The sequence below is a fragment of the Ammodytes marinus genome (genome assembly GCF_949987685.1).
Source record: "Ammodytes marinus genome assembly, chromosome: 20".
Taxonomy (NCBI): domain Eukaryota; kingdom Metazoa; phylum Chordata; class Actinopteri; order Uranoscopiformes; family Ammodytidae; genus Ammodytes; species Ammodytes marinus.
In genome coordinates this window covers 11,128,499-11,142,784 of record NC_137224.1, presented here as the reverse complement: position 1 = coordinate 11,142,784, position 14,286 = coordinate 11,128,499, and the positions used below count along the sequence as shown (strand labels likewise).

General features: G+C 41.7%; 1 protein-coding gene across 1 annotated transcript; it reads left to right on the top strand.

The window, feature by feature from the left end:
- Nucleotides 1-2,337: 2,337 nt before the first annotated feature.
- Nucleotides 2,338-11,242, top strand: LOC307266694 (G protein-activated inward rectifier potassium channel 1-like; the record flags this gene model as incomplete). The annotated part of the gene is made up of 3 exons (XM_080048780.1): nucleotides 2,338-3,009; nucleotides 9,961-10,177; nucleotides 10,563-11,242. 3 exons carry the CDS (start codon nucleotides 2,338-2,340, stop codon nucleotides 11,240-11,242), a joined length of 1,569 nt encoding a protein of 522 aa, XP_079904906.1.
- Between the last annotated feature and the right edge of the window lie 3,044 nt (nucleotides 11,243-14,286).

Below are 14,286 nucleotides of genomic sequence, written 5' to 3'. Positions count from 1 at the left end.
TTTTTTTAATTATTTTTTCTCCCCTTAGAAAGGGTCTCATGTATGTCCATATTTCTCCATACCTTGGACCAAGGCATTGGCGCCGCCATGTTGGAAGCGTCATGGTTGGAATGTCATCAGGTGCATTGTTTAGAATTTAGAATTGTTGTTGTCCTTGAAGGCAACTGTAGCTTCTGTTGTTATTCAAAAGGGGTGGGGTTACCCAGGGAGCGTTGCATTTTAGAACATTCTAGAATTTTCTAGAACTTTCTTGATGATGTCATATTACACACTGCACCTTTAACTGTAGAATTTTGGGTTTTATTTCCAAGCAGACTTTGTAGAAAATAATTATAATATCCATTAGTACGTTTAATTTAGTGCATAATAGCTGAAATTTTTTTTTTTAATTATTTTTTCTCCCCTTAGAAAGGGTCTCATGTATGTCCATATTTCTCCATACCTTGGACCAAGGCATTGGCGCCGCCATGTTGGAAGCGTCATGGTTGGAATGTCATCAGGTGCATTGTTTAGAATTTAGAATTGTTCTTGTCCTTGAAGGCCACTGTAGCTTCTGTTATTAAAGGGGTGGGGTTACTCAGGGAGCGTTGCATTCTAGAACTTTCTAGAATTTTCTAGAACTTTCTTGATGATGTCATATTACACACTGCACCTTTAACTGATTTTGGATAGAATAGAAAAGATCGGTTGACGTGTGATGGATTAATGATCACAAGTGCGGTGTTCTTTCATTTTAAACATATACATTTCTGGCCAGAAGTTACTTATTTTGATTGCTTAGGCCTACATAACAATCTCTGAGAGCCTTTCTTTTTCCACTGATGCAGTGGTTTCATATGATAGCCTATTTAATATCAGCAATTATTAAGAAATCGACTAGTAGGCCTACATCTCTGGGGTGAACATATTTTTCTGATCAAAATGAAATCCACTTAATCCTGTTGTGCCCATTCTTGTAAAAATATATATGACTTTGGATATCTGAAAAGTCATCCAATTTGTTGTCACAGTTAAATTACTGCATGCCGTGTCCTCTGCTCATACAAATAATCAACCATTATCATTTTGTACAAATAACACAGCAGCCAATAAAAATGTGTTTTCCAATTAGTTTTTTATTAAAATCTTTTTTTCGTATACACGCCTAATACTGAACAACTCATTGAGTGGAACGATTCATTTCCTGTTGGCCTGGGATAGAGTTCAACTGGATGCGTCCCTCTTTCGGTAGGCCTACTCACATGATATGCTTGTTTTAGGGCATTACATTTAATTAAAATATTGCAATAAAATAGCAAGTGACATCTTCACAAAAAAGTGGAACAGCCAGCCCTGGAAGAGCAAAGCACTGAATCCACATTCCAATTGTGTATGACAACAAAGAGTAAATACCCAAACTCGTGTGGTAATAGTATGTAAGGGATTGGTGTGAAGCAACCTGTAAAATATTCCACTGAAAATATGTGGTTTTATTATGACTGTTTCTTCACCATGTTCTGAAACAGTTAGGCTACTTCAAATGGAATGTTTACATTACTGGCATTTACTTACACTGCAGTATCACTAGGGGGAACCAAATAGCCACTCCTGACTAAAAGTAATCAGAATAATAATCATTTTATAGCGCATTGCTCTCCTTAAGATAGGTAATTGGGCAACAAGAAACACTTTTCAAAGGAAATTGTGAAACATTGAAGGAAGCTCAAAAGGCTGCTCACGGTTAATTTCGCTGTTACATCGCCTAGTTTGCTCGTTCTGATGCTTTTACCTGATTGGGTAGCCTACAGGCCACAAAGAAAAAAAAATCCCTCTCTGTAACCCCAAATCAGCCCCCCCTCTTCCCGAAGGAGATATTTGCCATCCGTGCTGCGGTTCGTACCTACACATTCATTCTTTAATTTGAAGTCACTCCTACAAGGACGCGTCCCACCAGGCAGAAGTGCGCACTGGAGCCTGCTATTCACATTCACGGCTTTGTTGAACAGCAACACCTCACTGAATCCACCAAGGGCACAGCCTCTGAATGGAGATATCTCAATTGAGCTTGTGTATACTGAGCGGGATTTAAATGCCACGGATAAGACCCGAACAAAAAGTTGGCGCTTGCGGGAGACTCGTTTGCGTAAAGGAACGAGTCCTTATCATGCTCTGGGCAGAATCTCCGCTCACTTACTGTTAATTTACAGGAGAGAGGCGCATCTCCATCTCACAGAATGGGAGTCGCGCGCTGAATGTTTTCGGAGCTGGGGGTAGCCTATACCAAACTTGCGTAAAGAGCCGGATTCAGCACAAATACACTGAGTGCTTGTCACAAGTAAAGGGGATTCATTTCATACAATGTCAGCAATTCGGAGGAAATTTGGCGAGGACTACCAGGTGATTAACACCAACAACCGGGACGTTACTTTTTCCGCACCGGTGAAGAAGAAGAGGCAGCGCTTCGTGGAGAAGAACGGCCGCTGCAATGTCCAGCACGGTAACCTTGGCGGGGAGACCAGCCGGTATATCTCCGACCTCTTCACCACGCTGGTGGACCTCAAGTGGCGCTGGAACATGCTCATCTTCCTCCTCACCTACACGGTGGCGTGGCTGGTCATGGCTTCCATGTGGTGGGTGATCGCTTTCATCCGCGGCGACCTGAGCCACGGCGGCCACGACGCGTCCTACACGCCGTGCGTCGCCAACGTGTACAACTTTCCCTCGGCGTTCCTGTTCTTCATCGAGACCGAGGCGACCATCGGCTACGGCTACCGCTACATCACCGAAAAGTGTCCGGAGGGCATCATCCTCTTCCTCTTCCAGTCGCTGCTGGGATCCATCGTGGACGCCTTCCTCATCGGCTGCATGTTCATCAAGATGTCGCAGCCCAAGAAGCGCGCGGAGACGCTGATGTTCAGCCAGGACGCGGTCATTTCGCAGCGGGACGGCAAGTTGTGCCTCATGTTCCGAGTGGGGAACCTGCGGAACAGCCACATGGTGTCCGCGCAGATCAGGTGCAAACTCATCAAGGTAGGCAATACGTTATCCACAGGCCGGTTACGCGATGGATCAACAATCACGGAATGGCTCACTTTGGCGCATTGAGCGTTTCCCCCTTGTTTCATCTTCGAGACTAATTTACAGTCACTTAATTTGTTTCGAAACTGCTCATTATGTTTTATGAGTGCTTTCCAAGTCATGCAATGAATTTCAATTCCTCTCCAGAATTGATTGCATTCCCTAGAGGCTCCCCTATGATTTGCAGAGGCTTTAACACAAGGGCTCCAACATCAAGATGTGTTTTAATGTGTGACCATTTACAATTACCCCCTGCAGCAACTATTTCAGCGCTGGATTGGTCCTGAACGCTGTCTTATGTTGTTGTCCCCCCCCCAAACACACACTAACCCACCCTTTTATTTCTCAGGGTGTTTTCTGGGTCCTAACAAACAGTCCCCCCTCTGTCAGCAGAGTAGCTGTCAGTGGGCTGTATATCTAAGTTCAGCCTCTGTTTCAACTGTTTGCACATGAGATGAATGGGTCCCTGGGGCACAGTAGGAGGTAAAGGTTATTGACTTAAAAAACAAAAAAATCTATTGGTCCAATTATTGGCCTGACAAAGACTATTGTCTTAAGGTCACTCTTGCCTAAAGACAACATGCCTGTAATATACAGTAATAACAGTGATATATACCTTCATGTGAAGGGATTGCTGATTTTCAGTGCTACAACAATCCTGAAAGTGAAAGTAAAAAGAGAAGAGGAAAGCATTTTTTGTGATACAACTTCACAGCTGAAGATACTACAACTGCCGCATCAGTCAACACAGGTTATTAATCACACCTGGTTTTTCTTTTACCTGTATGAGATGTGTTTTCTCAAGTACAGTTTTTTAAAAGTTCTCTGCAGTATATATGACCAATAGCTGGACAGCACTCTGATTTAACCGCCATCCACCACGTCTTAAATTCTTGTTGAAAAAGCCATGTCTTTGCACCGAAATCCATCACTAATAAATGAGATTATCTTTCGACAGCTGTGTGTTTTTCTGCTCAAGCCATTTTCTCTCACCGTAACAGGCATGTCTATTAAAGGAAATCTCCCTCTATTCAGTCCAACCATTAGCTGGTATCTGAAGGACAGTGGTACTTTGTTGTGGAGTTAGTGGTGCTTTCCTCGTCCCCACGGAGCAGGGTGATGATCTTAAGTGACAGTTTGCTCTCTGAGCCTCCATGGAGAGTCACCAGAGAGTTCCCAGTATGTTACCATCGCCATTAGTCCACTAATCGGGTTATACTTAAGATTATACACAGATTTTGTCCAGGCTATGTGTATGCTTTAAAATAACTGCTTTCTAGAGTAAAGAAACACTATCCATTAGATACATACATAAGTCATATCACAGAGTTTAACACCTTAAAATCCATGACCTAATAACCTGTTCTAGCCAACGTTTCAGCTTCTTCTACAATGAGTTCTATTTCATCTTATCATGGAAACTTTAATTAACAGACTAAAAGCATGTCTGTTAATTGCAATTCATCCAACACAGCATCCGGGAGGCAAAACTGCTGTATCAGCAACCTGCCTCCACAGAGACACTTTTACAGAAGCCAGTAGTTAACATTGAGATAGTTCAATATTCTGCATGATGCCTTTATTCACTCCGGGGCACACTGTCATGTTTGACCTTGAGTAAGATTTGTCCGCACAGCGACTGTGCCAGTCTTGTTATATATGGCAGATAGTAAAATCCCCTCTTTTTATTTATCATTCCAGAAGTTTGTTGGGATGATTTAGATTGTGATAATTATTTGATACCTTCAGGCGGAAGTGGGAGAGTGTACTTGGAGCAGATCTAGTTTCACAACATTGAAAGCACCGGCAACTGCTGCAGTACTGTGGCAGAGTAGAGACATTCATATAGAATCAGTTATTTGGCGTCACTCTCCCTCACTCAGTCGTTACTTTTTCCTCTGAGATTTTTTTTCAAAGTAAATTACCTGCCCGAGTGTAATACACATACCGCAAAACATTTCTTGTTTTCAACCATCCATTCCATCGGATTTGTTTTAGTCAAACAGCCCTTGGCTTTTATTTTTTTAAACCCATTGATTAGATTTAGGATCTGGGATTCCTGCCAGAAGATGATAACCTTTTATAGATGATAATTAAACAGTAACATTTTTGGCAGAGCGATATTGGTAGAAGGTCGGACATCCAGGGCTTTCTTAATTATCCACTAAAAAGCGAATTCCTGTTCCATCAATCATGCCCAGAGGACAAACAGTAAACAGCCAAAAGACGCTTTCTAAGTACTCCTTATCCTTTGTAGTCCCACACATTTCATGTACTTTGTGCCTCATTGTATGGCCAAGTCTCTCTTTTCTCTGAATTTTAGATTGAGTGTGTCGTGAAGAAGGCAGCTGAAGGACTGCTGCTGAATAGATACAATGATCGAATGTGTCTTTTAAAGTATGTAACCAGACACAGTAACATCTTTTGCCCATAAAGCTAAGCCACGGTGGTGCCAGACTGTACAGTGGGGCATTGTGGAGTAAATTGACCTTCCATCACCCCGTAGTGCTACACCTGCACTGTCCGGAAGCAATGCCGTAGCTTGTGTGAAGGTAACACACACCTCAAGGTCAGTGTGAGATGGGTTGGCCACAAAGCTGACGGGAGGAAAGAGACGTGCTGCTGTAAATCCTAATGATGGAGCTGTGTAAATGCACCGAGACATGGCAACTGAATTGTCAGGGCTCACGTCACAGGTTGTAAATTCTTAGCAAACCCGTCCGAGAACCATGGCATGTTTTGTTTTCTTAAATAGATAGCATAGTAAGTAAATCAAATAAGAACATTTTGTTGAAGCATGTTTTGGTGCAGTATTTTAACTCGTTGCTTATTATGTTTACATTTTTACAAAAGCAGTGATAGAAGACTTACGTTGGCACTATGTTTCCTTTGGCTGTCAACATTATACTATCAGTGTTGACACCCAAGTTTCGTGAAACATTTTTCAAGGACTGAAAAATCGGAGAAATCATGTTTCACCACTCGGTTTGGCATTTTGTCTGAAATATCTCCCCTCATTTCACAACTCTATAAAGTGAATAAAAGTGTCCGACAGTGTGTGGAATTGTTTTTTTTTTTTTACAGCCAGAGCTTTTAATCATCTGTCAAAAATGTAATCGGATTTAGCCAAATATTTTAAAACATTGAAGACCTGGTCTTTTGAGTTATAGTTCATTACATACTATATGTATTGCTTCTACACCCATGTGTCAAGGGTCACTGACTTGCAACAGCCTACATTTTAATTTGTTGCTTTAACACATAGGTAAACAAATTATTTGGACCATTTCTCTATATCCATAATGCATATGAAGCTAAACAATAACTGTCCTTGAGTGTCCATTAATATTCATACAGCTTTCATTAATAAATCAATATAATGCAGTGGTGCACTGAACCCTGCAGCACTGGCAGAATTTGATGTTTTGACAGCGATGCATGGTATAATGTGCTGAGACAAGTGAGAGAGACAAGCGGTAAACAGCCGCAATGTGACGAACCCAACAAAAGGACAGGGGGAGGGCTGAGTGACAGATGGGTGGTGCTCGTCAATGTCAACAGAAGCTTGTCTCAGTAGGTTGGTCCAAGGCAGGAGATAAGTGATAAGGGCTAGTATGAGAGCAGACAGACAGGCATGGATGCAGGCGTTTGGCTTGAGAGGCAGGCGGACATGGCGGCTTGACTGCCCACATCTGCCCCTGTCTTTACTCTGAAGGACATGCAGAAAGAGGGGGAGAAAGAGAGATGGAGAAAAACAAGAGACAGTTAAATTAGCTCTAATGGTGCTGTCGTGAGATTGGGTATGGCAGCTCAAATGTGACGTCCGTCTGTGAGCATTGCGATTGATATCCAGCTCAAATGTTCCAGCCAGAAAACAAAAGTGGACGGATACACAATTGCATCAAAGAAGCACAAGGACAAATGTACACACAGACACACATTTTTCTTTTTCTAACTTTGTTTGTGTCACTGAGGAGGAAGTGGGAGAGGGCCTGCTTTAACTCAACCTGAATCTCAGGTGGCTTGGTAAATTACGCACTCCCTCTATCAGGTCCTCTTCCAAAGGCCATTAATCCCCCCTCTCCTTGTGGCACCGACTGTTTAGCGACAGTGAGAGATCACACAGGGTTTTCACCTTGTTAAAACCATTCCGTGTCAAGCAGGTCTCTCTCTCCTCGGCGAACAATATAATTTGGTGCAAAACTACAGTTCTAGCCATGATGAAGCAATGAACAGTAAGTGAAAAACAGCAGCTTCACTTTCGTAACTAGACTGGAATGACTTCCCGGGAAATTGTTTTTTTTTCTTCTAATCTCACTGACTTGTATGAACATGGCTGACAAATGGCACAACCGCCCTCACTATCTGGACGACCATTTACATTTTTCACGACAGGGTTTTATAAATGATTTCATGTTCTTTTCCCACTTACGGGAGATGGAGGAAGCTTTTTCAGAGGCGGAGATCACAGCGATATGGGGGGGGGGGGGGGGGGGGGGGAGGAGGAATCAATTGCTATCAATTGTATTTAAATGTTATGAAGACCCAAACTTTGCCTTAAGTAGCATTAATTAGCAACTCTATTCATTCAGGCTTTTACAACTCTGGAAAGTTTTCATAGATGCAAATATTTTATCTTTCGTCACGTCAGTCACAAGGTAAACAGGACAAATAAGGCATCCAAGTGACAAAGTAATCAACCAGGAAATGTGTGCTTGATGACCTTGTGTTGTGATGCAGTAACGTCAAATAGAATTTCATTTTTTTTTGCAAGATGAACCTTAAGGGTTTTGCCAGAGCCTGCACTGACACCTCTGCTGTGTACTTGTATATTTTACTGTGTGGAAAATGCCAAAATGTAGTCATAGTATATTATTTATTACTAGAATATACCATGTAGGCTCGTGTATTATGAGACAGGGAGGTGTTATGACTTTTTACAGCTTTTCTTCTCTTTATTGTTTCTCTCGCGCAAATGATCCGCCTTTGCCTGATTTGACTTCAGCAGGTCTGCGAAGTAGGCTCCCTGTCTGCATGTATGGGAGAGCCCATTGCAGATACAGCATGATGGGCGAATCTCTTTCTGTGGGCACAGACTTCTTCCTGTGAAATGTCACACCCCGACTCTGTCCCCAACATCACAGTGAATACCAATGACAGCCTGTTTGCCATCTGTGGTCCAAGTGGCTGCTCACTCAGCGGGCCAGGGAGACTCGCCTGCATACAAGGAAGTAAACACGGGCAACAGAAAGAACTATATAAATTCAGCCATCACAGAACATATCATGGTTTAGGTTGGTGGTCACCGTTTTCATTTAGCTTTTTATTCATTCGTGATGATAGTAGAATTTGTGTGCAAAAAAATCATTTTTGATTTGTTAATCTATTCACAATGACATGTCAAATGGGGTAAGAGGCAGGCAAATGACAGAGAAAATACATTTTAGAAGCTCACAGAGAGTCATGCCTTCTCCCAATATTCCCATGTTTTAATTTAACAGCTGAAAGAGTACTTAATTTGATGGAGCTTGGTTTCCCAAGATCAAGCACTAGCGTCTTCTCTGTAATCTAATCATACTTGTCTTAGAGGCCAGGCAGGCTGTCTAGACAGTTTAGTCCCAATGCTCATGATGCCTGAGATGTGAGAGAAGTGGTGGAGCACAGTGACAGTCCTTTATTCCTACCTTTACCTTGCATGACTGCCAGTAAGTTCACAGAGAACAACATCAAGGTCCTTTTGTTCCTGCTGTTACCCTTGGGTGTATTGTCTTGCTATCTATCACTGTTTGCCAAAAGGTAGGCTATGTCAAAAATATTCCTAATTTATTTTCATTTGGAAATTTAAATAAATTTCATTTCTCTGCATGTTCTAGTTTTAAGAGCCTTGCGTTGACTCATCCAGCTGGCAGAGACAAATACATTTTCCATCCAATTAAATGTCATCATAGATTGTTTAGGGAGATTCAGCTTCACCTTTCCCATTTTACAAACCGTGCAGATCTGTCAAGCAAACCGGCACCAAAGAAGCAAAGTGCTCTTTCTCCCGCTGATGGGGGATGATGGAAGCAATCCTGAATAACTATAATCACTATTATTTTTCAGGCTTTGTCCCGCCTGCTTTTGAACTCTTAAATGAATTCCTTCTTCACTTTTTACTCCCATCCCAACAGCCTGTGTCCCGTGGAACCATGTCAAATCACAGAGTAGAAATTGCCTTCCCATATGCTATTTCATGGAACTCTCCTTATTGCTTTTGTTACATTCCTATCAGGTTTAGGTTATCATGTTAAATATAAGGCTACAGCCAGCAGCTGATAATCTTAGCATAGCATAAAAAGTGCAGACGTGCAAGATGTTTCCTTAATAGGTTAATAAGTGAGTTTCTGGCAGTTGGAATTGTGTTACCTTTGGACAGAGGCAAGCAAGCTGTTCCTGTGTCCAGCTTATATGCTAAAGCTTAATTAGCTTGCTTTAGCTTATTCATGTAGGCTACATATACTATTCAAGTTGCTTAGGTTCAATTAGTCAAAGTCTCATCCAAAAATTCAAGGAAGTAAAAAGATAGCTGGTTGCTGAAATTGGTTAAATTCAGACACAAAAGTGCAAATTAAAGTTCTAACTTTTCTTGAAATGTAACTAGGCTACTTGATTTGAAGATAGTAATTCAAACCAAATATATTCTAATATTTTTAATATTTCAGTTTTATAAATTCATTATCATTTAAAGTAAACATTTTGCTTTCAGGTGTAGTTACATTTCACAATAAGGTGTTCAGTTGCTTATGAGATTCACATTAAAACGATGAGTTGCTTCCATAGCCACGTGATTTGACACTGTATATTTATTTAACCTGAAAAAGTTAATCGTAAATAAACCTAATGACCAGTTCGTTGTGTTTTCAGTCTCGACAGACCCCAGAGGGCGAGTTCCTGCCCCTGGACCAGTGTGAGCTGGACGTGGGGTTTGGCACTGGGGCGGACCAGCTCTTCTTGGTGTCACCTCTAACCATCTGCCACGAGATCAACCCCAAGAGCCCCTTCTACGATCTGTCGCAGCGCTCGCTCATGAACGAGCAGTTCGAGATCGTTGTCATCCTAGAGGGCATTGTAGAGACCACTGGTTAGAGCAAATTATAATTCTTTAAATAACTTTGAACAAGTCTCCTTAACCCGTATAATTTTTCCCCATCATTTCACCTGTGGAATAGAGCAGTGATATTAAAAAAATATTAAACAGAATGTTTAATTTCGTGGTCTTTAATTATTCAGTAGCTCAAGCTATTCTCCGCCTTTTTTGATTTTTTTTCTTCATATCATTGTCTCTCTTTTCCTCAAAGCAAATGTTCCACTTTTTCATTTCTGTTCTCTGTGTGGCTGTCTGGCCAGTTTTATTCAACATCCTACTTTGAAGAGTTCGCTTGCGATGATACGATAGTTCTCATCGTCCTTTTTCGTCTTTTTTCTTGTCTGTGTTTGAGACATTTCTCTACACTTGTGTCCTTTAGGTATGACGTGCCAAGCGAGGACATCTTACACCGAAGATGAAGTCTTGTGGGGCCACCGCTTCCTCCCCGTCATGTCACTGGAAGAAGGCTTCTTCAGAGTGGACTACTCCCAGTTCCACAACACGTTCGAGGTGACCACGCCTCCCCACAGTGCCAAAGAGCAGGAGGAGAAGCCCTCGTTGACGTCGCCCAACCCTCTGCCCCTCGCACCCAACCCCACCTCCCCTCTGCAGGGCAACGGTGGGCGCGGAGGCCGTAGAGAAAGGCTTCTGTCGGCCGACTATGCAACAGATCACATAGTAGCGGACCACGCCTGCAGGCTGCCCAGCAAACTACAGCGCATGAGCTCCACCAAGGAGGAGCACCTGTGGAGGGGGAAGACAGGGCCTTCAGCCTTACCTGGGGGGAAAGCCTCCAGCACAGGAGACCTCCCGCTCAGTATTCGGAGGCTAAGGTCCAGTTCCATACCTGCCGCGATGCAAGGACAGCCAGAGGAGCAGGTCCAGCTGTTGGCCCTGGATGGGGATGCAGAGGACGGGGAGCTGGAGAAACACAGACTGCCAACAGCCATATGCACCATCCCTGCCCCAACCCCAACATCGGTTCAGATACCCTTGCTAGGGAGTCGACCAGAGGACAACCTGCCCGCCAAACTGCGCAGAATGAATGCTGACCGATGACTTTTTGCGGACAGCCTTTGAGACTACAAAACATTTTTGAAAAATGAATCAGGTTTGATAGGCATTGGGTTTAAGACCATACTGTTATACATAAATATTTTTTTTTTCTGCAGATTTTGTCTAGTACTTGACATATACTTACTGTGCTCTCTACTGAAGTTGTACACAAATAGAAGGTCAACGCCAAAAAGCCATCCATCCACTCATACTGTGAGTCATTTTTTGACTGTGCCCCCCACAGACCTTGTGCTTTGTTTTCCGCTTCTGTTCATAGAGTAGCATCAAATACTTTATAATCTCTAACTACATCTTTTTCAATTAATCAAGCACCAAAGTGGCAGTCATGAATAAGACTGAGCTGAATTGACCATTCAGTAAACTAGTCCTGTGATCATGAATGCTTAGCAACTGTAACTGTGGATTTCCCCACATGCACATGGGGCTGTAGTTAGGGTAACCCACTGAAAGAAGAACAATGCAGCGCAAAGTTCACTCCTGTTCCCCTTTAATGGGACATTAGCGAATCACTCTGCAAAGCATGATGGGAGTCCCGAAGACGTCACATATTTTGTGGGAGAATATGCAGGTTGCTTATTTCTACAATGTTTGCTAATGAGTAGGGTTGCAAAGGGGTGGAAAGTTTCCGGTAAATTACCGAAAAGTTTCCGGAAAGTTTCCACGGGAACTTTCGCTCGGGAATTTTGGGAATATTCAAAATTGGAAATTATAGGAATTAACTAAATGGCGGTAACTTAAATGATTTTTTTTTCATACAAACATAAATCTAAACATTTAAACACTATGTTTGTTCATAGGCAGACATCCATGCAAAATAATACAATTAAAAAACATTACATTTGAACAGATTTAGGGGAGAGTGGCCTAAGTTGTGCCACTTTTTACTCAAAGTGACTTTAAAGTGAGGCCTTGACAGTAAAGTCTCCAACTCAAATATGTACATATATTTCAGGGTGTTGTGTATCCCCGACAATAAAAACTTTGGGTCTGGAATAAACTGTTGACGAAATATAGCTTTCGGAAAAAAGTTGTCTTGTGGCACAACTTGCCCCCGGTGTGGTGTAAGTTGTGCCATTGGAGAAAATACCATGGGGTAAATTGTGCCATTGATATATATCTCATAAACTGTATTGCAAGACACATCCATTACTTACTCCACTTACTTAAAACTCACCTAGGCTCTTTGGCACAAATCACCTCAACCCCAGAATTTTGGATAATAAGCATGATGCAGCAGTTTAGGGCTGACATCGTCCTAATTATATAGACACAAAATGTAGCATACTAAAGCACTAAAACATGTGTCAAATGTTTTCAAACTTGTCTATAATTGTTCAGACACAATAATCAAAAAACATTGATCATGGAAATTTTACTTTGAAAGGCAAAACACAGTTTTTTGAGCTTAAATGTGCTTATTCCATGTTTCTCCCTTCTTTACAGGATGAGTCTTCTATGGTTATCTAGAAACAATGGGTGGCACAAGTTGCCCACTGGCACAACTTAGGCCACTCTCCCCTATTTGTAGGAAGAGCTTTATCAAGTTTTGATTATTTTATGAACAATCAATAATTTCCCTGAACAACAAAAAGATGCATGTTGAGTAAAATTTTACTCATCTGTCTGACCCCACCCATTCAATAAATAAAGTCAAATGCCCCCCATGTGATGGAGGAATGCACAGTGCATGTAGGGGGCGTGGCCTCAGTACCCCTGCAGTAGGATGTGTGCTATGTGCAATTTGCCTAGTGTACTTGCATAAAATCTGGTTGTTTTAGTCAAGATTATGCTAAAATATATTATCCCCAACTATATTTAAAATCACAGTTTAAGCCTCTGTAAACCTGGTCTAGCAAAAACAAATTTATGATATCAAGTTGAGTGTCTCAATAAACTTTAAAAAACAATCTGATTTGAAATTAAATGTTCATAAATGTATTAAAAATTTGTGTAAAAAACTGTTTTTACAGTCTAGAACATTTGTCTGGACTGAAATAACATAGTTGGGTGAATTTAGTGCATTTGGGTTGCTTTAAATTTAGTAAATTCCCGTTTATTCCCGTTAATTCCCAAAATTCCCGTTAATTCCCATAAATTCCCATTAATTCCCATGGAAAGTTTCCAACTTTGAAAATTCCCGGAATTTTGCAACCCTACTAATGAGCAATCAAGCTATTCACTAGCTAGCGAGCATCTGCAGGCCCATCGATGTTGCGTAACTTGTTTGCTTACAGTGGGTCTTCTTTGTAAGCGTGATACTCTGCTTTTGTAGTGGTGTGGTTTTTCTAAACTTTATAAAAAATAAAAAAAATACTCAAGTGTGAGGAATTGATTAAGCGGTGTGCTTTTTTTTTGTTGCCTGGGCCACATATCCTGCGTCTGCATCACTGAGCTGCTGCGTCTCTCTCAGTCTTGATGTTCACACATGCAGCATCACTGTTGCGTCTACTGCTGCACACTTTCTGCCAGCCTTGTCACAGAAAAAATAGGCAAGACAGAGCTGAAGTGTTGCGTCGCTGCTGACGTTCGTGAGATGCACACATGTGCTGTGTGGCTGCTCTTATCTGTTAATGTGTGCGCAGGAAAAAAAGCAAACACTCTGCAGACGCATGATATGTGGCCCTGATATGCTCTAAAGCAGTGGTTTTCAAACTGTGGGGCGCGCCCCCCACGGGGTTATGGCAGGGGGGGCGTGGAATATGTGAAAAAAAAATTATTTTATTTGATTTGATTTTTTTTAGTTTTTTTATACTAAGATCACTGCATAGCTGGACAATAGTTATTCTGCTTTGTTCCTCTCACTGCATCTACATGCATTCATTATATTACAGAGAAATAGGTCTTGTTAAAGAAAAAGAGCACCAAGCCCAACCCAGAGGACCCTGCATACATTTTTTTATTTTAAATTAATATGTTTATGGAAAATCCATGTGTCTTTCTTCAATAGCTTCTAATTCATCAGACCCAGTGTCTCCAAATTATTTGTTCACACACAATTCCTCATATTTAGCCTCTTAATGTTCCTC